At 43.4% G+C, this 25286-nt stretch overlaps 1 protein-coding gene across 2 annotated transcripts in view; it reads left to right on the top strand.

The window, feature by feature from the left end:
• ZHX3 (zinc fingers and homeoboxes 3) overlaps window positions 1-22244 on the top strand; it is a 41059-nt gene extending 18815 nt beyond the window's left edge. For both annotated transcript variants that reach the window (XM_030211224.1, XM_030211223.1), the window contains exon 3: window positions 21422-22244. In XM_030211224.1, coding sequence (XP_030067084.1) covers window positions 21422-21432 — 11 coding nt within the window. In that variant the 3' untranslated portion in view covers window positions 21433-22244. The remainder of the gene's footprint in view (window positions 1-21421) is intronic.
• The last annotated feature ends 3042 nt before the right edge of the window (window positions 22245-25286 follow it).

Below are 25286 nucleotides of genomic sequence, written 5' to 3'. Positions count from 1 at the left end.
AATAATTAAAAAAAATACTAACATAAAAATTGGTACAATTATGTATACACTGCATATCGTACCTTGCCATATCAAATGACTCCTAGATAAACCATCACTGTAACTATTATTCCAAATGCACAACGAAAAAGGTCTTTAATAACTTTTTTAATTTAGCTGTATCTACAGCCAGCCTTATTTGCAGCAGAAGCTTGTTCCAAACAGCTAGTCCAGCTGTCTTGTCCAAAGCCTAGCCCACCTGCTTAATTTTTGTGGTCTGTAGAAGCTCAGTAGAAACCCTCCAGTGAGGTCCCTGCTTCCCTGCTGCAACTCTTCTTAACTGTGAGCTTGAGCCACACAGCATTGGAGGTTTGGGTTGATCCTGTGCTTTCAAGTCTCGTGAGACATATGAATCACAAGCGTAAAGTTCTCCTAATTCATCCAGTTTCCAATCAAAAGAGGAAAGTAACACTTAAATAATATTGGTGATGGGGGAGCCCAGTGGCCCCCCCATGTACTGGTATCCACGAGTAAGATAATGTCCTAAAAATTTTTAATCTATAAGATCTAAAGGGAATGGGACTTGATATACCACCTTTCTGTGGTTTTTGCAACTACATTCAAAGCAGTTTACATAGTATATACAGGTACTTATTTGTACCTGGGGAATGGAGGGTTAAGTGAATTGCCCCGAGTCATAAGGAGATGCAGTGGGAATTGAACACAAAATATATATATACTAGTAAAAAAAGCCCCGTTTCTGATGCAAATGAAACGGGGGCTAGCGAGGTTTTCTTCTGTGTGCATGTGGGAGTGTGTGTGTCCCTGCCCTCTGCCCTCTCTCCCCTCCCCCCTCTGAGTCCTTCACTGTTACAGAGAGAGCAATTTGATTTCGTGCTTTGCTGTGTTTTCCTTCACTGTTTGTGTTACAGAGAGAGCGAGGGCGGGGCAGACATGGGGAAACCGGATATCTCTCCCCCTTCACACTTCCGGCTGGAGGCTTCATTTAGAACGTTGGTGGTGCCTTTTATATAGAGAGAGATCTTCATAAACTTGGTATGAAGCCGTCTTTTCACGTCAAAGACAGCTTCATACCAAGTTTATGGATGGCTTTAACCCAAGTCCCTGAGGAAAGACTGTTGGAAACCCGCGGTGTCAGGCGTTTCTAGGGGAAATCAATCGGTCGAAAAATAGCGATTTGAGGAGAGTGAAGCGACAAGTTTAACAAACCTTTTAGAGATAAGTTCACATTTTGATTTATTTATTTTGAGTTGGAGCACTATTGAAAAAGATAATAGCACATACAGACAAATTAAGAGAAGCCTGATGAAAGAGGTGCCATACCACTTGGCAAAAGAAATATATTGCCTAAAAATAAATATCGGGGTCTGTATTTCTTTGAAATATGTATATGTAGCAGCAATTAGTCCTGGTTCTAGTTTATTATTTTAGTATTTGTTACCATAGACTGTGGGATTTGTTTCACGAAGTATATAAACAATAGAATTATCATCTGGATTTGTCTGGTAGTATTACATTTTGGGAGTATCTTTGGCAGAAGTGAAAAGGCTTGGACATGAGGATGATGCTATTCTATACTGGGTGATGGCCAGATCTGTTTTACAGAGGGAGATCTAGCTTGCTCTAGTTATAAAATGAAACAACATAAGGAGATCATGCAGTTGGAACAACAGATTAGAAAAGACCGGCATCTATATGGGGCAATCTCCACAGACGCCAATAAAGTCCAGTTACTGGCCACACAAGGAGTATTTAACAAGCTCATTAACCAAAGAACACAAAAATCTCTTGCCTGTTATCAATTTCAGTTTTATAAATTGCTGGAGGATGTTAAAATCGTCCGTAGTACCTGAAGATTGGAGGGTGGCCAATGTGATGACGATTTTTAAAAAGGGTTCAAGGGGTGATCTGTTAAGTCTGACATCGGTGCTGGGCAAAATAGTGGAAACTATTATAAAGAATAAAATTATGGAACACGTAGACAAACATATTTTAATGGGAAAGAGTCAGCATGGGTTCAGCCGAGGGAAGTCTTGCCTCACCAATTTGCTTCATTTCTTTGAAGGCATGAATAAGCATGTAGCTAAAGGTGAGCCGGTTGATGTAGTGTATCTAGATTTTCAGAAAGCTTTTGATAAGGTTCTTCATGAGAGACTCCTGAGAAAATTAAAGAGTCATGGGATAGGAGCCAAGTTTCTGGTGTGGATTAGGAATTGGCTATTGGACGGAAAACAGAGGGTAGAGTTAAATGGTCATGTCTTTCAATGGAGGAGAGTGTGCCACAGGGATCTGTACTGGGACTGGTGCTATTTAACATATTTATAAACTATTCAAGGTTGTTAAAACACGTGCGGACTGTGAAATATTGCAGGAAGACCTTAGGAAATTGGAAGACTGGGCGTCCAAATGGCAGATGAAATTTAATGTGGATAAATGCAAGGTGATGCACATTGGAAAGAATAATCCGAATCATAGTTACCTGATGCTAGGGTCCACCTTGGGGGTAAGAGCTCAATAAAAAAAGTCTGGGTGTCATGGATAATACACTGAAATGTTCTCAGTGTGTGGCGGCGGCCAAAGCAGCAAACAGGATGCTAGGAATTATTAGGAAAGGGATAGTGCCTTTGTATCGCTCCATAGTGCGTCTGCACATTGAGTATTATGTTCAGTTCTGGCCGCTGTATCTCAAAAAAGATATAGCGGAGTTAGAAAAGGTTCAAAAAAGAGCAACCAAAATGATAAAGGGGATGGAACTCCTCTCGTTTGAAAGGGAAATGGGACTTGATATACCGCCTTTCTGAGGTTTTTGCAACTACATTCAAAGTGGTTTACATATATTCAGGTACTTATTTTGTACTTGGGGAATGGAGGGTTAAGTGACTTGCCCAGAGTCACAAGGAGCTGCAGTGGGAATCTAACTCAGTTCCCCAGGATCAAAGTCCACTGCACTAACCACTAGGCTACTCGTCCACTCCTCCACATGAAGAAAGGCTAAAGAGATTAGGGCTCTTCAGCTTGGAAAAGAGATGGATGAGGGGAGACATGATAGAGGTATATAAAATAATGAGTGGAGTGGAACAGGTGGATGTGAAGCGTCTGTTCACGCTTTCCAAAAATACTAGGACTAGGGGGCATGCGATGAAACTACAGTGTAGTAAATTTAAAACAAATCGGAAAAAATTCTTCTTCACCCAACGTATAATTAAACTCTGGAATTCGTTGCCGAAGAAAGTGGTGAAGGCGGTTAGCTTAGCAGAGTTTAAAAAGGGGTTGGACGGTTTCCTAAAGGACAAGTCCATAAACTGCTACTAAATGGATTTGGGAAAAATCCACAATTCCAGGAATAACATGTATAGAATGTGTGTACGTTTGGGAAGCTTGCCAGGTGCCCTTGGCCTGGATTGGCCGCTGTCGTGGACAGGATGCTGGGCTCGATGGATCCTTGGTCTTTTCCCAGTATGGCATTACTTATGTACTTATGTAGGGGAGATATGATTGAGGGCTACAAAATCGTGTGTGGTGTAGAACGAGTAGAAGTAAATCGATTTTTTGCTTGTTCCAAAAATACAAAGACTAGGAGACACTCGAGGAAGTTACATAGAAATACTTTTAAAACAAACAGGAGGAAATATTTTTTCACTCAACAAATAGTTTAGCTGTGGAACTTTTGCCAGAGGATGTGGCAACAGCGGTTAGCGTACCTGGGTTTAAAAAAAAGGTTTGGAAAAATTCCTGGAGGGAAAGTCCATAGTCTGCTTTTGAGACAGACATGGGAAGCAACTGCTTGCCCTGGGATTGGTAGTATGGAGTGTTGCCACAATTTGGGTTTGTGCCAGGTACTTGTGACCTGGCTTGGCCACTTTGGAAAACAAGATACTGGGCTAGATGGGCCATTGGTCTGACCCAGTATGGCTACTCTTATGTTCTTATGGTAGAATGTTTTCCTACTTAATAAGGAAAGGGGGAGGGAGTAGAAGGGTGCTTGAATTATTGGGTAGAGACTCATACAAATCAGGTATTTGTAATATATTTAAAGAATGATTTACAAATTTTGAATATAGATAATTTCTGAACACATGCCTGACAGAGGATGAGGGAAGGTAGGTGGTAATGCTCCAGACCCAGATAGCTTTAGAGCGGTATTCTATAAAATTAAGATTATATCACTAAACCAATAGCTATATTTAATACTATCATACTACTAAGGTGACGCTGGACATTTAAAGCACTGACCAAGTAAAGTGGGACGACATACACAGAGTGTTGCAGTATTATGGCATTATGGGACCTTTCAGTGAAGCAGCAAAGATTCTATATCAGGAACCTGAGGTAGCCATATGGGGTACTGTCAGATAACATCATTAGTCAAAGAGGAAGTAGGCAGGGCTGGCCCTTATCCCCCTCTTTTATTTATATTTACTTTAGACCCTTGAACAGAGATATCACTGACCCTGAAATTAAAGGGGTTAATACATGGAGGCAGGAATTTAAAATAGCCACTTTTGTGGCTGATTTATTTTTTTCAGCTTTATTTTTATTTAGTCATTTTTCATTGCCATACAGAGTCAATACCATCAAACAAATGTCATCAACAGGTATTTGTAACTGAATAACTCTTCTGAAAGCTTAACTGCTATAATTATTAACAATAAGTATTAACCATGTCCCAGGTCCCCCGACTCTCCCACCCTCCCCTCCCCCTTCCCCTCTTGAGCTAGGTACTATGTGTCTTTATTGGCTTGCGTTAGCAGATGACCAGGTATTGTACAAGTCCCATATTCTCTGATGTTGTATTATATGTCCATTGCGTAGTGCAGTGAGCTTCGACATCAGTTGGATGTGTTTCAGTCTTTCCAACACGGCCGATAATTCTGGTAGCCGAGGTCGCTTCCATGATGCCGCCAGCACCAGCTTGCCAGCGACAAATACCTGCGTAGCAAATTGGTGAATATGTTTTTTGGCCTCTGGCGGGCGAAAGTGGAGGAGACAATAGTCTATTTTCAGCTGGTATTTTGTAGCAGTTACCAAATGCACAAAGTCCACAATTTTTTCCCAGTATCGGCGGGCATGTACACAAGACCACCATATGTGCTGCATATCCCCTACCTCACCACAGTCCCGCCAACATAGAGCTGATCCCGAGTGGTATATCTTGAACAAGCGGCTGGGCGTATAATACCAACTATATAATATCTTGTGCCCATTTTCTACCATTGCACTGGATATTGACACTCTAAGCAGGGACCTAAACGCTCTAGCCCATTGTAGTGGCTCGTATGTGTTCTCCATTGCTCGCTCCCATCTTTGTGTGTAGAATTCTACCGGGTGGGTGCGGGCCAACAACGCTTTGTATATTCTGGAGATACCCCCCCTTCCTCCACCACCCATCAATCCCTTCTCCAGTTGTGTTTCTGTTAGACTAAGCTCCTCCATGGCTCTGCGACGGATAAAGTCTCGTGCCTGGTAATACTGAAAAGCTTGCAGAGGGGAAAGCTCATGCTCCTGACATAGGTCTTGGAAGGAAGGGACCTGACCTTCCTCACACATCTGCCCCAATTCACAAAGACCCATGTCCTCCCAGTCTCTATATGCCAAGTCCACTACTCCGGGTCCAAACTGAGGGGCAAATCTAAGAAATGAGTGTTTAAAGTATTTCCGCTCTGGGAAGAATTGCTCCCGTGTCTTACACCAAGTATGTAATGGCCACTGGAGAACTGGGGGACTCCTTTTGGTAAGCTCTCTGAGTGTGTGCTTTGGCAACCATGGTACTGCCCTGAGCGGATAGGGCTCCAGCCAGCTCTGTTCTATACATGTCCAAATTTTTCCTGCGTCCCTCAGCCAGATAGCCAAAATTCGCAGGTGTGCAGCTATATAGTATGTATAAAAGGAAGGAACCCCCATCCCTCCTCTGTCTCTAAATTGGTACATCACCTCTCGTCTAACCCGTGGTGGCCTCCTCCTCCAGATAAACGAGAACACTCTACCCTGTAAGCCCCTGAAAAAGGTATCTGGTATGGCAATAGGTAGGGCCATAAACAGGTATAACAGCTTTGGGAGAACTATCATTTTAATGGCATTAACCCTACCCGCCCATGACAGGGTCAAGCCCTCCCACCTCTCCAGTTCCTGAAAGATCTCTCGCATTTTATGAGGAAAATTGGTGTCAAAAATATCTTCTAATTGACGAGGTATATTAACCCCTAGGTATCTAATGTATTTACGAGCCCATTTATATGGGAACTGTGCCTTCAGCAACTCTAACTGCGCACTGGGTAATTGTATATCAAGTGCCTCTGATTTATTGAAATTAATTTTAAATCCTGAGACTGCCCCATAGGCTAAGATTTCTTCCCCAATAATTGGAAAAGCTGTCAGGGGATCCTTGAGGATTAACAGGATGTCATCTGCAAACAGGAGTATTTTGGTTTCAATCCCACCTCCCTTTAGGCCCTGTATGTTCAAGTTTGCTCTAATCCTGGCTGCCAGCGGCTCCATCACCAGAGCAAACAGCAAGGGGGATAGCGCACATCCTTGTCTAGTACCTCTATAAAGGGAAAAGGGGCGAGTTAAAGTCCCGTTTATCCGTACCGCTGCTGTTGGGGTCTTATATATTATTTGCAGCCACTCTGCGAATCGCCCTCCTATACCAGCCTTCTCCAGAATCGCAAAAAGAAATGGCCAGCTGACCCGATCAAAAGCTTTTTCTGCGTCTAGGGATAATATACATAGCGGGGTTTTAGTTATTTGTGCCCCTTGTATCACTTGTAAAGTACGCCTTATATTATCAAAGGTCTGGCGATTTTGCACAAACCCTGCCTGATCTTCATGTATGAGCATTGGGAGATATTTCTGCAGTCTAGTGGCCATAATTTTTGAAAATATCTTATAGTCTACTCCTAATAGTGAAATAGGCCTGTATGAGCTGCATAGTTGAGGATCCTTGCCCGGTTTAGGCAGGACCGTGATCGTCGCCAAGTTCCATGTCGGTGGCAGGCCCGTAGTCTCATCTATCGAATTGAAGACCTTGACTAAAAGGGGAGCTATTAATTTCCCAAACATTTTATAGAATTTGTTCGTATATCCGTCAGGACCCGGGGCCTTATTAGGGGATAAACCTTTAATCGTCTGCTCCACCTCTTCTAACAGAATAGGGGCCCCTAGGGTGTTGACTAGGACCTCAGGGAGCCTAGGTAGCTCAATGCCTGCCAAAAAATTTGTAACCTCTTCCATCCCACCTTCAGATTCTGCTCTATATAGCTCCATGTAATATTCCCTGAACGCCAATTCAAGAAATTCATGGTCAGAGTGCACAGTTCCCCCTGCGTCTCGTATACCCCCTATCATATTCCTGCTAACCTGTTGTTTTAGTTTGTGGGCCAAGAGCCTGCTAGGCTTATTGCCAAATTCAAAGTGCGATTGGCGCGCTCTTAGTAGTTTTTCTGCCACATCTGCTAATTCTAATTCGTGTAATTGGTTGCGGAGGTCAGTCACCCGCAGCCTAGTGCTCGAGGTGTTCTGAACAGTCTCCTGTTGCATAAGCGCCTCTGTCTGTGCTAACTGCTGGCGTAACTCGGTCTCCTTGGCACAGCGTGTCTTCCACGCCTGAGACCGCAGGGCTATCAGGTGACCTCGCACCACTGCCTTAAAACCCTCCCAAACAGTAGTAGGGGAGACCTCCCCGTTGTCGTTGAAAAAAATATAATCTTTAATGTGTTGCTCCAACTGGTTAACAATATTGGGGTCAGTGAGCAAGGCGTCATCTAAGCGCCAATTATGTTGCCGTCTGACATGTCCCTGTCCCTTAAGCTGTAAAAGCACTGTGGAATGATCCGACCAAGTGCATGGATTGATAAGATGGTCCCCCACTATATTCAACATTGAGGTATCACCTAGCCACATATCAATTCTGGATGAGGAGTGGTGTACTGCAGAAAAGTGAGTGTAAGCACGCTGTGTAGGGTTCTCGCGTCTCCAGTAGTCTATTAATTGCCAGCGTGTTATAAAGTCATGGAATTTCCGCCTATCTTGTCTGGCATAGTTTGTGTCAGTAGAAGTATTGTCTAATGTTGGATTGAGGGTAAGATTAAAATCCCCTCCTATCAGTAGGGACCCTTCGATATTTCTCGTGAGTACCTTATCTAGCTCTGCAAAGAAATCTCCTTGGTTTGTGTTGGGACCATATACATTTATCAAAGTATATACTCTGCCTGCCAGTGCAAAAACAATTAACAAATACCTCCCCCCCTTATCTTTAACCACCTTCTTGACCTCCCAGGGTTTAGACCCGTGGAATGCTATCAGCACTCCTTTACTTTTCGTGTTGTCAATACTAGAAGCAAAGTATATAGAAGGATATTGCTTATGTTTGCACAGATATTCATATCGGGCTTTAAGGTGAGTCTCCTGTACCAGACCTATATCTATTTTGAGCCTCTGCATCTCTCTAAACAGCAATTGCCGCTTCCTAGGCACATTTAGCCCTCGTGCATTGAGTAGCATACACTTAATGTCTCCCATTAGTACTTAATGTTTTAGGTGCCATTTTAAGCCCCTGTTTACACACTGGACATCATCCCTCTGCTTATGGTCATCTTGCTTCATACCAATTCCCTTCCCTCCCATCCCCTTCTCCCCCATATATAACCCTCCCCCCTCCCACATCAACCCCAATTTCTTACAGAACACCCCTGTATATACCAGTAAGTGTTTAAGTGTGAGGAAGGAACCGCTTTTCTGCTTCCCACGTATCCCTTAAGTAACACATATCTCAAACTGCCTTGCGTTCAAGGCTGGAGAGTTGCTTAACATGTGCAGTATCTGAAACCAACATTAACAATATTTGTGATAAAAGTAACAGTCTCACCACCTGAGTTTAGTTAGTTCATGTAATCTGTGTAGTAGATCGTTGACGTTGTAGTCTTTTCTGGCCTTTTCCTACTCTCTGCCATTTTGGTGGGAGAGAGCGTTGGTTGATCTTTCTGTTCGGGCCGGCCTCTGTCCGGGCTTCTGGCTCCACAGCCTCCGGGCAAATCACTCGGGCCTCAGAAATTGATCTTACTTGGTGTTGTTTCCCATCTTTGTAAAAGACTAGTGCAAACGGATGTTTCCATCTGTATTGTATTTTAAGGTCTCTCAGGTGTCTGGTGAAGGGCTTCAGTTCTCCTCTGCGTCTGAGAGTAGCTGCTGCCAAGTCTTGATATATTTCAACGGCATATGAGTCCCACTTAAATTCCTGAGTCTGGCGCGCCATATTTAACACCTTTTCCTTTAACTTGTAGTTGGAGAAACAAGCAATAATGTCCTTAGGTGTATTATTGCGCCCAGTACCCAGCGCCCTGTGCACTCGGTCTAAATGCACCGATTCCGGCTCCATGACTTCTCCGCTTGCCGAAAGCAATTCACAAACTACTTTTTGGATTACTTGTTCACAATTTTGATAAGTAGGGGTTTCCGGGATGCCACGAAATCTTAGATTGCTGCGGCGGCCCCTATTTTCGAAGTCCTCAAGTTTGTCCAGTAGTTGTTGTTGCTCACCCTGCATCTCCGAAATTTGGTGATCCAGTGCTCCCAGCGTTTCGCTATGGACTTCTACCTGGGACTCTGTATCCTCAAGACGCAAGCCCAACTCCCGTATCTCTCCTCGTAAGTCAGTTCCCAGCGTCGCCACTTCGGCCCGTAGGGCTTTCAAGTCCGCGCTAATATCTTGCAGCCAGGTTTGTATATTTGGAGACTCTCCCCCATCTGATATCTTATCGTTCGGCTGTTCCACCTGTTGCTCTGAAAGTTTGGATTTTTCTCCGTTTACTGAGTCTCTCGGTTTCCGAACCTCCGCCATTTTGTTTTTAGCCGCTACCGCACCACCGGAGAAAGCAAATCGCGAGAGGTCCGCCGATTTTCGAGCTGCGCTCATATGGTGCTATTGCTCTGCTTTTTGGGCACTCCCCTAGCCGTTTTTTGACTCTCCAGCCCCGGTGAACTCCGGTTTATCGCTCGTTTTCTCCGTGGGATCGCGGGAGCTTCACTCTCAAGCGTCCATGCGGTCTGGTGACGTCACTTCCTCCGTGGCTGATTTATTAGTCTACAATACAGATCTGTGAAACTGTCTGTTCTTATAGAAAGCTTCTGCAAGAAAGCTTAAAATTTAATCTCTTTAAATCAGAAGCTTTTGTCACGGATTAAGCTTTATGATTGGGTTGGCTAGAACCCTTTCCACTGAAATGGGTGCATGGATCTTTTTGGAGATCTTGGGATTGAATTAGTACTGGGAATCCTACAGCTTTATAGAGTTAATGTAGAAAAACGTATTAATATATCCAGAAAGCAACTAGGAAGTTGGAGGAATCTTCCTCTGTCTTTAAGTAGCTGGATTTGCATATTCTGCATAACTTTATTTTCTGATTGTTTATAATATGATGCAACAAATCCTTGTCCAATTGTTGCAAAAATATTTAACAATTGTACGTAGAAAAATTGCTACATTTTGCTGAGGGAAGGTGGAACAAGGAGAAAATGGTATGGTAACTGGAAATTTGTACAACTGGGCTTACCAGAACTTAAGTATAATCATGCCCATTTGTTAAGGCATGCATGTGATTGACTGTTGGACAGGAATGATTTTTATTCCTTTACTACTACTTAACATTTCTAAAGCGCTACTAGGGTTACGCAGTGCTGTACAATTTAATATGGAAGGACAGTCCCTGCTCAAGGATCTTACAATCTAAAAGACAATCTAAACAATCTAAAGACAAGTGTACAGTCAAAAGACAAGTGTAGAGTACGTCTGATAGGGCATACTATATTTCACAAAAGATTAGGTGCCGAAAGCAGCCTTGAAGAGGTGAGTTTTAAGGAGAGATTTGAAGATGGGTAGGGAGGGGGCTTGGCGTAGGGGTTGAGGAAGATTGTTCCAAGCATAGGGTGAGGCAAGGCAGAATGAGCGGAGCCTGGAGTTGGCAGTGGTGGAGAAGGGAACTGAAAGGAGGGATTTGTCCTGTGAGCGGAGGTTACGGGCGGGAACATAGGGGGAGATGAGGGTAGAGAGGTAGTGAGGAGCCGCAGACCGGGTGCATTTGTAGGTAAGGAGGAGAATCTTGAATTGTATGCGGTATCTGATCGGAAGCCAGTGAAGTGACTTGAGGAGAGGGGTGATATGAGTATATCGGTTCTGGTGGAATATAAGACGTGCGGCAGTGTTCTGAACGGATTGAAGGGGGGATAGATGGCTAAGTGGGAGGCCAGTGAGGAGTAAGTTGCAGTAGTCAAGGCGAGAGGTAATGAGAGCATGGACGAGAGTTTGTGTGGTGTGCTCAGATAGGAAAGGGCGAATTTTGCTGATGTTGAAGAGGAAGAAGCGACAGGTCTTGGCAGTCTGTTGGATATGCGCAGAGAAGGAGAGGGAGGAATCGAAGATGACTTCGAGGTTGCGGGCAGATGGGACGGGGTGGATGAGTGTGTTATCAACTGAGATAGAGAGTGGAGGAAGAGGAGAGGTGGGTTTAGGTGGAAAGACGAGGAGCTCGGTTTTGGACATGTTCAGCTTCAGGTGGCAGTTGGACATCCAGGCAGCAATGTTGGATAAGCAGGCCGATACCTTGGCCTGGGTCTCCGCGGTGATGTCAGGTATGGAGAGATATAGCTGGGTGTCATCAGCATAAAGATGATACTGAAAACCATGAGATGAGATCAGTGAGCCTAGGGAGGAGGTAGATTGAGAAGAGAAGGGGTCCAAGGACAGATCCCTGGGGAACTCCAACAGATAGTGGGATGGGAGTGGAGGAAGATCCATGAGAGTGTACTCTGAAGGTGCAGTGGGAGAGATAAGAGGAGAACCAGGAAAGGATGGAGCCTTGGAACCCAAAAGAGGACAGTGTGGCAAGAAGTAAATCATGATTGACAGTGTCAAACGCAGCGGATAGATCGAGGAGGATGAGGATGGAATAGTGGCCTCTGGATTTGGCGAGGAGTAGGTCGTTGCAGACTTTAGAGAGTGCTGTTTCTGTCGAGTGTAGAGGGCGAAAACCAGATTGAAATGGAACTAGGATGGCATGAGAGGAGAGAAAATCAAGGCAGCGACTGTGAACGGCGCGCTCAAGTATTTTGGAGAGGAAGGGGAGGAGAGAGATGGGGCGGTAGTTGGAGGGGCAGGTAGGGTCAAGTGATGGTTTTTTTTTAGGAGAGGTGTGACTACGGCGTGCTTGAAGGTGTCAGGGACAGTTGCAGTGGAGAGAGAAAGGTTAAGGATGTGACAGATGGAGGGGGTGACAGTATGGGAGATGGTGTTAAGTAGGTTGGTGGGGATGGGATCGGAGGAACAGGTGGTGCATTTCGAGGAGGAAAGAAGGCGGGAGGTTTCATCCTCAGTGATCTCAGGAAAGGAGGAGAAAGAGGCCATGGTTGGTTGGTTATTGGATATTCCTTTGTAATGTGAACAAGACTATTAGTTTCTATGCCAGGGATAAAATCTTTCAAATGCACCTATAATAGAGTACCTCCCCATCTGTTCTGTTAAAATCTTTACGAGAAACCTGGCTGGAATGTGCGCTCAGATTCCACATTGTAGCGATCTTCTGCCAGTGAGAGGTTAGGTGGATAACCATTATACCTCCATTGAGGAAATCTAGACTACCCCAACTTGACATTTCGTCCTTTAGATTGTAAGCTCCTTTGAGCAGGGAATGTCCTTCTTTGTTAAACTGTACAGCGCTGCGTAACCCTAGTAGCACTCTAGAAATGTTAAGTAGTAGTAGTTCTACACAGGTTAAAAAAAAAAGCTACCTACCTTCTCCCGGTAGACTGAGGAGGGGATTAGGTCAATTGAACACCTACTCCATTAAGATGGGGAACTTATGCCCTTCCGTGCATTGCAACTATGGACCAGATTCTATATATCATGCCTAAAAAAAATTGGTGCTGAAATGTTATGCACCTAGGCATATTCTATAAAGTGCGTCAAAACTAAATTTCCATGTGGTTTATAGAATAGGCCGAGCGCCCATCTGTGTGACTAAATTTAGTCGCAGGCAGTTACGCCAAGTAAAACTTGGTATAAATGCAGATGCCTAAATTACATAAGTACATAAGTATTGCCATACTGGGAAAGACCAAAGGTCCATCGAGCCCAGCATCCTGTTTCCAACAGTGGCCAATCCAGGTCATAAATACCTGGCAAGATCCCAAAAAAGTACAAAACATTCTATACTGCTTATTCCAGAAATAGTGGATTTTCCCCAAGTCCATTTAATAACGGTCTATGGACTTTTCCTTTAGGAAGCCGTCCAAACCTTTTTTAAACTCCACTAAGCTAACCGCCTTTACCACATTCTCTGGCAATGAATTCCAGAGTTAAATTTACACGTTGAATGAAGAAAAATTTTCTCTGATTAGTTTTAAATTTACTACATTGTAGCTTCATCGCATGCTCCCTAGTCCTAGTATTTTTGGAAAGTGTGACCAGACGCTTCACATCTACCCGTTCCACTCCACTCATTATTTTATAGACCTCTATCATATCTCCCCTCAACTGCCTTTTCTCCAAGCTGAAGAGCCCTAGCTGCTTTAGCCTTTCCTCATAGGGAAGTCGTCCCATCCCCTTTATCATTTTCGTCACCCTTCTCTGCACATGCAGACCGGGTGTATTCTATAACAATGTGCATAGATTTTAGAAACGCCAATGGCCACACCGCTTTTTCAATTATGTGACTTAGAATTTACATGCATTACATTATAGAGTAGGCTTAGTTCTGCGCTTAAATTGTAATCAATGCCAGTTAGTGTCTAATTTCTTAAGTGGCAATTATCAGCACTGATGGGCTTGTTAACTAAGTTGCACATGCAAATCATCTAGTTCTGTCCCCCTAATTCTATAAAATTGTATCCCATTTTGTGACTACTGCGCCAAGGTGCACATGCAGTTTGTGGAATATGGTTGGTTGTGTGTGTAACTTAACTAATTAGCTGCAAATTGGCACTAACAATCACTTATTGGCAATTAGTGATGTGCAAAATTGTCACTAATTGAAATTTTCGCATAGGGATTTTAGAATATCAGAGCATATAGTTGCAAGGGGGTGTGGATTGAGAGGGGGGCATACCTACATTTCCTCACAGCTGTATCCGGGGTGACTCCAGTTCCACCCCGATCTTCCCAGGGCCCTCGCTCCAAGTGCACAGAGTTTCCAGGTGCTTTTTGGCTAGGATCAGGCGACCCTCAGGGGGAGGAATGCTGGCTTCGGCCTAACCCCTGGTAAGCCTTTCCTCAGCTGAGAGGTGCCCAGCTCTACCACCGGCTGCCTTTCAGGTGCAGTGGAGGACTTGCAGCTCATCTGCATATCCTTACAGCCTTCTCCGGGGTGACACCTAGGTCCACTCCGATCCACTCAGGGCCTCCGCTTTAGGTGCTGCGCGCCTAATGGCGCGCGGGGCATTTTTCTCTTTACATCTAATCTTCTTCCCAGTTGCTAAAGTACCTCAGTCATTTATGGTCCCTATTCACATTCTCTTCCTAGCCCTGTCCCTTCCTAATCTTTTCCCTCACCCCCTACCTCTCTCCGCTACAGGAACTCACTGCCCATCCATCGACTTCATCACCTCACCTTCTCTCCTACCCTCTTCCTCCCTCTTGGCTTTTAATCTCCGCCTCTTTCTTCTGTCCATTTTGCCTTCCCCATTCTTCCTAAATACCTCTCGCCTTCAACGCCTTCGTGGTCACACCTCTCCTACTCTCCTCCGCTCTCTTTTACTCCTTCTCTTACTCTCAGCCGGTGACATCAATCCCAATCCTGGCCCCCCTCACCAACTATTATCCCAACTCTACAGATCTCACCGCGACCTCTCTAACCTAATATCTATTTCTCTATTCCCCTCCTCTTCTCTTGCACCCTATGGAATGCCCGCTCTATCTGTAACAAACTCGCCTATATCTAGGACCTCTTTATCTCGCGTCACCTCCATCTGCTCGCCATAACAGAAACCTGGCTCTGCCCTGATGACTCTGCTTCAGTCGCAGCCCTGTGCCATGGCGGTTATCTATTTTCACATACTCCTCGCCCTGCTGGCCGTGGGGGCGGTGTTGGACTACTTCTCTCTCCCTCCTCCAGATTTCAACCCCTTCTTCCACCTCAATCTCACTGTTTTTCCTCCTTTGAAGTCCACTCTATCCGCCTTTTCTCTCCTCTGCCTCTTCGAATAGCGGTCATTTATCGTCCCCCTGATAAGTCCCTTTCATCCTTTCTCAGTGACTTTGACGCCTGGCTTGCCTTCTTCCATGATCCTTCCTCCCCCTCTCTCATCCTTGGTGACTTTAATATTCCTGCTAATGATCCTTCAAACTCCTATATTTCCAAGTTACTCGCTTTAACGTCGTCCTTTAATCTCCAACTATGCTCCACCTCCCCCACTCATCAAAATGGTCACTGTCTTGATCTCATCTTCTCCTCCAACTGTTCACCTTCTAGTTTCCTTGCCTCTGATCATCCCTCCTCTGATCACCATCTTATAACTTTCACACTTAAATCTCCTCTCTCCCAGTCCCGTCCTATCCTATCTAATTTATCTAGGAATCTTCACGATATTGACCCTTCATCTCTATCCTCCCATGTTTCAAACCTCCTCTCTACTGTGGCACCATCCACGTCTGTCAACGAGGCTGTTTCTTCTTACAACAATACTCTATCCTCTGCCTTAGACACTCTTGCACCTTTGATGACCCGCCCTGTAAGGCGTACAAAACCCCAACCTTGGCTGAATTCTAATATCCGCTACCTACGTTCCTGTACCCGCTCCGCCGAACGCCTCTGGCGGAAATCTCGGGCCCTTGCTGATTTCTTACACTTTAAGTTCATGCTGACCTCCTTCCAATCTGCTCTTTTACGTGCCAAACAGGATTATTATATCCAACTGACCAACTCTCTTGGCTCTAATCCTCGACTTCTCTTCACCACATTGAACTCTCTCCTCAAGGTGCCCCCTCCCCCAACTCCCCCTTCATTATCTCCTCAGACCCTTGCTGAATTCTTTCACAACAAGGTTCAAAAGATAAACCTTGCTTTCTCTACCTCACCACCTCTCCCTCTACTAGTCCGTTCCCCTCTGTCTCCTTCCCCTCATTCCCTTTCCTCCTTTCCTGAAGTTACTATTGAGGAAACTACACTTCTCCTTTCTTCCTCAAAATGTACCACCTGTTCCTCTGATCCCATTCCCACCCACCTTCTTAATGCCATCTCTCCTGCTCTTATTCCTTTTATCTGTCACATTCTCAACCTCTCACTTTCCACTGCGACTGTCCCTGCTGCCTTTAAACATGCTGTGGTCACACCTCTCCTTAAGAAGCCTTCACTCGACCCTACTTGTCCCTCTAATTACCGACCCATCTCCCTCCTTCCTTTTCTCTCCAAATTACTTGAGCGTGCTGTTCACCGCCGCTGCCTTGATTTTCTCTCCTCACATGCTATTCTTGACCCACTAAAATCTGGGTTTCGCCCTCTCCACTCAACCGAAACTGTGCTTACTAAAGTCTCCAATGACCTATTACTGGCTAAATCCAGAGGTCAATATTCCATCCTTATTCTTCTTGATCTTTCCGCTGCTTTTGACACTGTCGATCACAGCATACTTCTCGATACCCTGTCCTCACTTGGATTCCAGGTCTCTGTCCTTTCCTGGTTCTCTTCCTACCTCTCCCTCCGCACCTTTAGTGTTCACTCTGGTGGATCCACTTCTACTTCTATCCCTCTGCCTGTCGGCGTACCTCAGGGTTCTGTTCTTGGTCCCCTCCTCTTTTCTATCAACACTTCTTCTCTTGGTTCATTAATCTCATCCCATGGCTTTTCCTACCATCTCTATGCTGATGACTCCCAAATCTACCTTTCTACCCCTGATATCTCACCTTGCATCCAAACCAAAGTTTCAGCGTGCTTGTCTGACATTGCTGTCTGGATGTCTCAACGCCACCTGAAATTAAATATGACCAAAAACGAGCTTCTCATTTCCCCCCCCAAACCCACCTCCCCGCTCCCCCCCATTTTCTATTTCTGTTGATGGCTCTCTCATTCTCCCTGTCTCCTCAGCTCGAAACCTTGGGGTCATCTTTAACTCTTCTCTCCTTCTCTGCTCATATCCAGCAGATTGCCAAGACCTGTCGTTTCTTTCTTTACAACATCTGTAAAATCCGCCCCTTTCTTTCTGAGCAGTCTACCAAAACCCTCATCCACACCCTTGTCACCTCTCGTTTAGACTACTGCAATCTGCTTCTTGCTGGCCTCCCACTTAGTCACCTCTCCCCTCTCCAGTCGGTTCAAAACTCTGCTGCCCGTCTCCTCTTCCGCCAGGGTCGCTTTACTCATACTACCCCTCTCCTCAAGACCCTTCACTGGCTCCCTATCCGTTTTCGCATCCTGTTCAAACTTCTTCTACTAACCTATAAATGTACTCACTCTGCTGCTCCCCAGTATCTCTCCACACTTGTCCTTCCCTACACCCCTTCCCGTGCACTCTGTTCCATGGATAAATCCTTCTTATCTGTTCCCTTCTCCACTACTGCCAACTCCAGACTTCGCGCCTTCTGTCTCGCTGCACCCTACGCCTGGATTAAACTTCCTGAGCCCCTACGTCTTGCCCCATCCTTGGCCACCTTTAAATCTAGACTGAAAGCCCACCTCTTTAACATTGCTTTTGACTCGTAACCACTCGCCTCCATCTACCCTCCTCTCTTCTTTCCCGTTCACATTAATTGATTTGATTACTTTATTTTTTATTTTTTGTCTATTAGATTGTAAGCTCTTTGAGCAGGGACTGTCTTTCTTCTATGTTTGTGCAGCGCTGCGTATGCCTTGTAGCACTATAGAAATGCTAAATAGTAGTAGTAGTAGTAGCAGTTACATGTGTGGGCTATAGAATACATGCAGTTATGCACTTAACTGCTTACAGTTAGGAACAAGCATTTACATCAGCCATTTGGCATAAGGGCTTGTGTTTAAAGGTGGGTGTGTAAATGTGGCCTTAACATTAGTCAGCATTTCTGTGTACAGTTGAAGAGCCTCGTTTCCAAAACTCATTCAGTCTATAAGTTTGGGCACAGGAGTAAGCTACAGTAAATGAAACTTGCCTTGATGAACAAAATCAATCATGGCTCAAAATTGACAAAACAAAAATTGGAGTGAGTTTTGGGAAAAGTGCTCTTCAGTTGCTGTTATAAAATTCACACCTAGCACATCGTATCCTGGTCCCCAACTTTAGGTCACCTTTTGAGAATCACCTCCTATATATGTACGTATAGATATATGGACCACGCAAAGATTATGTAGGCCTTATTAGTAAATGGAATCGAAACCTGGTGCTATCTTGGAGGGTTATTATTCCTTTTTTTTACAAAATGTTCAAACTCAGACTTAGACGTCATATCAAAAATGCCCCTCTACAACGAAGATGTTTCCTGATGTTGCAAAAATTATACAAAAAAAAGGCATAAAGAATTTGTGAACGCATCCTAGAGTTTTGGGTCTGAGTGCTTTATTTTTAATAAAAGTGTCCCTCTAAATCCTATATAATAAAACGCACCTCCAACATTCTGAAGCTGACTGCATGGCTGAGGCATTCCTGTTCTCTTTATCCACTTCCTGAATTGACATCACGTACATCCAGGTTTGTCACAAGCAGAAGTGACCAACCACACGAGGTTTCTCTGCTTCAGAATGTTGGAGGTGCATTCTATTAAATAGGATTGGTCAGTTCCTTGAAGCACAGCGAGAGCTCAGCGTCCTGCACAGCAAAAATACATAGTAAAAACTTTTTTAGATACATTAAAAGCAGGAAACCGGCCAAAGAGTCGGTTGGGCCGCTGGACGAAAATGGTGTTAAAGGGGCGATCAAGGAGGACAAAGCCGTAGCGGAGAAATTAAATGAATTCTTTGCTTCGGTCTTCACCGAGGAGGATTTGGGGGGGACACCGGTGCCGGAAAGAATATTTGAAGCGGGGGAGTCGGAGAAACTAAACAAATTCTCTGTAACCTTGGAGGATGTAATGGGTCAGTTCAGCAAGCTGAAGAGTAGTAAATCACCGGGACCTGATGGTATTCATCCCAGAGTATTAATAGAACTAAAAAATGAACTTGCGGAGCTACTGTTAGAAATATGCAATCTGTCCCTAAAATCGAGTGTAATACCGGAAGACTGGAGGGTAGCCAATGTTACTCCGATTTTTAAGAAAGGTTCCAGAGGAGATCCGGGAAATTATAGACCGGTGAGTCTGACGTCGGTGCCGGGCAAGATGGTGGAGGCTATTATTAAGAATAAAATTGCAGAGCATATACAAAAACATGGACTGATGAGACAAAGTCAGCACGGATTTAGTGAAGGGAAGTCTTGCCTCACCAATCTAATGCATTTTTTTGAGGGGGTAAGCAAACATGTGGACAATGGGGAGCCGGTTGATATTGTATATCTGGATTTTCAGAAGGCGTTTGACAAAGTGCCGCACGAAAGACTCCTGAAGAAATTGCAGAGTCATGGAATCGGAGGTAGGGTATTATTATGGATTAAGAACTGGTTGAAAGATAGGAAGCAGAGAGTAGGATTGCGTGGCCAGTATTCTCAGTGGAGGAGGGTAGTTAGTGGGGTCCCACAGGGGTCTGTGCTGGGTCCGTTGCTTTTTAATGTATTTATAAATGACCTAGAGATGGGAATAACTAGTGAGGTAATTAAATTCGCCGATGACACAAAATTATTCAGGGTCGTCAAGTCGCAGGAGGAATGTGAACGATTACAGGAGGACCTTGCGAGACTGGGAGAATGGGTGTGCAAGTGGCAGATGAAGTTCAATATTGACAAGTGCAAAGTGATGCATGTGGGTAAGAGGAACCCGAATTATAGCTACGTCTTGCAAGGTTCCGCGTTAGGAGTTACGGATCAAGAAAGGGATCTGGGTGTCGTCGTCGATGATACGCTGAAACCTTCTGCTCAGTGTGCTGCTGCGGCTAGGAAAGCGAATAGAATGTTGGGTGTTATTAGGAAGGGTATGGAGTCCAGGTGTGCGGATGTTATAATGCCGTTGTATCGCTCCATGGTGCGACCGCACCTGGAGTATTGTGTTCAGTACTGGTCTCCGTATCTCAAAAAAGATATAGTAGAATTGGAAAAGGTACAGCGAAGGGCGACGAAAATGATAGTGGGGATGGGACGACTTTCCTATGAAGAGAGGCTGAGAAGGCTAGGGCTTTTCAGCTTGGAGAAGAGACGGCTGAGGGGAGATATGATAGAAGTGTATAAAATAATGAGTGGAATGGATCGGGTGGATGTGAAGCGACTCTTCACGCTATCCAAAAATACTAGGACTAGAGGGCATGAGTTGAAGCTACAGTGTGGTAAATTTAAAACGAATCGGAGAAAATTTTTCTTCACCCAACGTGTAATTAGACTCTGGAATTCATTGCCGGAGAACGTGGTACGGGCGGTTAGCTTGACGGAGTTTAAAAAGGGGTTAGATAGATTCCTAAAGGACAAGTCCATAGACCGCTATTAAATGGACTTGGAAAAATTCCGCATTTTTAGGTATAACTTGTCTGGAATGTTTTTACGTTTGGGGAGCGTGCCAGGTGCCCTTGACCTGGATTGGCCACTGTCGGTGACAGGATGCTGGGCTAGATGGACCTTTGGTCTTTCCCAGTATGGCACTACTTATGTACTTATGTACTTATGTAACGCTCAGACACCAGAGAGAGGGAGGGGCCTGACACCAGAGAGAAGAAGGGGGGGCATCTCTGTCACACACACACTCTCTCACACTGTCTCTCACACTGTATCACTTTCACTCTCTATGTGTCACACAGTCACTCACACATTCTCTTGGTCTCATACTCTCACAGAGAGTCTGTGTCACTCACACACACTGTATCTGTGTGAAACACACTCTCTCTCACACTGTCTCACATACGTACTTGCACACACTCTCATTCTCACACACACACACACACACTCTCACAGACACATTCTCACCCAGACTCACTTTCTCTCTCGCACATTTGCTCTCTCTCTCTCTCTTTCTCACATACACACTCTGAGGAAAACCTTGCTAGCGCCCGTTTCATTTGTGTCAGAAACGGCCCTTTTTTACTAGTGTGTAATAATACGAAGAGGAAAAAATCCTCATAGTGAAAAGAAAATCTGAAAGAGAGGGATACAAGGAAGAATTAATTGAATCATGCTATGTAGCCTGCCTTGTTGAAAGAATCTAAGCCTTATTCAGATTTTATCCTCCTGATTATTCAATATGGATAGGTTTAGGAAGCCCCAGTTTTAAAGAGAAAAGTACCTGGCAATCTATGCATTGAATTTTTCAGTTGTTTCCAATATGAGTCTTGATAGTTTTGCTTTCAATAATTGCAGCAATGCAATTATAATTAATACCTATGCTTTGGTCATTATGCAGAAGCAGATTGAACATGAACTGCTTAGAGATGGATCTGTCTAAACAAGAAGATTTTAAACCTGTGGGCCTCAGCTGATTCTTGGCAAGAGTATGGTGGAAGCACACTCCATTGCAGTGACTGATTTAAGAAGTGGATGTGTAAAAGCAGGAGAAACCTAAGCAGAAGATTTCAGAGGTGCTCTCAGTCCAACCTAGAACACTGTGCAGAATTGGAAAGAATTCAAGTTCAAGTAGGACTGCTAATACTACCCTGCAGCCGAGGCCTGTTTTGCCTTCTGTTGGGATAGTCATTAATGATTTTAGTCATCGTTGGAATAAACTCTTTTGTATATGTTTTATCAATGGACCTGTAATAAAACTTCATCCACTGGCTTCTAAGCCTTTGTATTACATAGTGATTCTGAAGATCCTGGTAGTGGATTTTATTTTTCTTCTTTGTGTACATGTAGTCTGGTGTTTATGTTCCCACACAATCTTATTTATATACATACAAATATACAGATTCCTGGTTTTAATACATATAGGATGATTACTTTTCTAAATGGTGTTTAATATACTGTTCAGCATAATATGTAGTTTCAAGGCTGAGTGCTTTGTGTACGTTCAGAATAATGGTGGACACTGAGGACAAGCCAGCTAAAGATGCTGTGCATGTGTCCATGTTCCTGTTTAAAAAAAAATAAAAAGTAGGGATTCATTTACAAGTCCCTATATACTACACTCTTTGACTGACCCACAGTTGTTAAGTGCTACTGAATTTAAACCAGATTTGTACACATCAGCCTGGTTTGTTAGATCTGGTGATATAAAGTTTGTATGTATACATGAGCAATCATTTGTTTGTACATAGGATAAGAACATATGCAGTACTCATTTTGAAAGTATTTTTCTGAATTCGCAGCAGTACTTCAGAATCTTACTGAAGCAACAGGGATGAACATAATGGACTAGATGTGCAATGTTAAAAGTTAGAAAAAGTATGACGTACAATGCTCTGCAAAAAAAAAGGAATGCAGTTTCCTTCGTACCCAGAGATTCTAGTAGCCTGGGAAATGGGGATTCTTATCTTATTCCAATATGAAGTAGGTTACTCTTTATGTCTGACAATTTTGCATTGTTTGGTACCTGAAACGAGTTTGTGTAATGCATAATTTATACTAATCTAAACATTGTTTGTAGAATGTCTGTCAAGATTTTATGCAATAGCCTTTGGTACCAAGAAGGGTGGGTCAGTTGGGGAAACGTGTGTCAGAGAATGGGAAATTTATTCAATCTCTGTTGCAAATTAACAGTGTTTGCACTAGAGTCAAACCTGGCTAAGCTATGTGTGGTTTAGTCATATACAGTACCTAGAAATTAGGCATCCTACAGGATTTATATAATATTTGAGGGGGATCAGCTGAAATTATGGCTGATTACAAGATAACCCATACTGAGGGGGGGGGGGGGGGGGGTCAGCTTGGAACAATTAGTATAGCTGTAACATTTTTGAATTGGAGTGTTGTCCAGAGCCCACCTTCATGTAGGTTGCTGCTACAGGAGCTTAAGAAATAATTTCATGCTACCATTGCTCCTTTTCTTTTGCTAAATAGCTCATGGCTGTATTACATGTAAAGCAAATCTCCAGTAACTTTATGGGGCAGAGTCTTATGAGTAATGTTTTGTCTCATGTCATAATAGCAGAGGTACATTTTCACTAGACAGTAGATTAGAAAGACAAAGAAGGCACTGTATTATTAATGATTCTTCTTACTTACTTTCCTTCCCTCCTCCCCCCCTTCTATCTCTGTAGTTAAAAGAAAAACAACAACAAATGAGCCTGTTTAATGACTTCTAGGTCAGTGATATGATTTGAACAAAGGGTAGAAATCTTTAAAATGGATGGAACTGAGATAGGTATCTTTGTATACATGTTGCTGGATGTTCATTCTCCATTTTCCTCACTTTCAAGAGAAGAAAAGCTAGGGCAGTTGTACATCACTAAAAGAAACTGCATGTAACTAAATGTTATGGGGTCCTTTTTGTAAAGATCAGGTGCGTGGATCAACAAATGTTTGTCTAAACTTTTATCATCCTCATTGAATTTGGTGCTCATTTTTATCCTCTCTTTGTTCAAGGTCTGAATGTGTTGAGCTGAACTTGGACTGTACTGTTTCTCTTTGCTAAGCAGACAGATTGAGCATCCCTTTATTAATAGTAGAAGCCTGGTAAATCATGCTGCTAATAGAAAAGTTTTATTTTTTTTTTTAATCAATATGCAGACTTCAACCTAATTACAGCTTGTGCCAGCCCTATTTGACTGCTAGTTGTGATGGAAGAATTGGGGCTGAAGCTGAGATGCCATGTCTCCCTTGCAATGGAAATTAAGGTGGTCAGTTACACGCCCCACCCTCCTTTTTTTTTTGTTGATTATGATCTACTCTTCTTCCTCTATAAGCTACTCATTGCAGTTCGAGAGAGAGAGTGTGCATTCGTGCCAGTAGCACAGGTTGTTGCTGTAGTTGGGACTTCAGCTGTTCTGGCCAGTGCTTACTAGTGCTGGAATCTGCCCAGGCCCATCTGACCCAAATTGCATACGACACTCACTAAGCCCTACATAGAAGTGCTGCTGTTGAAAGGAACTTAATTTTATCCTAATTTCTGCTGAAGTGATGCACTGAGCAGCATGCTTTATCAGATTGGCTGCTCATTATAAAATCCTCATTTTGGAAACAACTGTAATTAGCTGAAATTATTGGACTATAAATGTATTTACCATCACTGTTCCCTAATTGGTATTTTTTCTTTTTAGAATAGGTGAAAGAATAGAGTTTTTTTTTATTTTTTAAATGATTTGAGGGGCAATGTAGAAAGCTTTGTGGTCACTTTGTGTGGTTAGCATGATCTAGGAAAGGGTTTTGTACAGAAGTGAACCCTGTGCAAAACTTTGACTTAGACACTAGGGCACAGCATATGAAAATCACTCTCAGTGTACTGTTAGCTATTCTGCCACCACACAGAGAACTGTGCTGAAGGTTAAGGTGAACACAACACAAAAACTAGAATGCCAGATCTGAGGAGGAGTAGAAGGTTGAGCTTGTTCTTCATCAGTAAGGTTGGAGGATTTATCCATCCTTTTCTTAAGATACCATAAATGGTCAATTCTACACTGAAAAATATTAATTCATAAAAGTCAAGAAATGTCCGAGGGAAAAAAAAAAGTCTTAAGAGACACTTTAAAACCTTTCAGATCCTTCAGACATCGAATGGTAACTCATTCCACATTTTGGGTCCTGGTACATTAAACATAGATAATGTGTTCTTTTCTAGATATAGCGTATGAAAAGATAGTACTGAAAAGGGTGTGAGCAAATCTTAATAAATAATCCAATAGCGAAGCAGCTGCTGAATGCAAAGAGCGAGATGGCTGATGCAAACGCAAAGTTGATAAAACAACCGGCTTTGTTACTCAAAACCTTAAATACTAATAATAGGATCTTGTAACAGATGCAGTATTCAATTGGCAACCAATGTAATGCCGTCAATACTGGGGTGATATGCTCATAGCTAGAATGTGTAGAAATTAGTTTTGCAGTGGTATTTTGTGCAATTTGCGTAGATTTCCAAAATTTGTTTAGGAACACCAATTAACAGACTGTTACCATAGTCAAATTGGGGACAGATCACACTTTGCACAACCATTTTTAAATAGTCATCTGTCAAAAAATGCTTCAGCTGTCTCACCACACTTAACTTGAAGATTTCCTCCAAAATGCTGCAGATCTAATCATGCATGGATAAACTTAGATCAATAATAACATTGTGATTTATTTTCTGGATGAATGATATATCAATACCATCAATTGTGCACAATTTAGGAAAGGAT

Source organism: Microcaecilia unicolor, chromosome 8 (genome assembly GCF_901765095.1).
Source record: "Microcaecilia unicolor chromosome 8, aMicUni1.1, whole genome shotgun sequence".
NCBI lineage: Eukaryota > Metazoa > Chordata > Amphibia > Gymnophiona > Siphonopidae > Microcaecilia > Microcaecilia unicolor.
The sequence above is the reverse complement of the archived record's forward strand: the minus strand, read 5'-3'. Positions and strand labels throughout refer to the sequence as shown.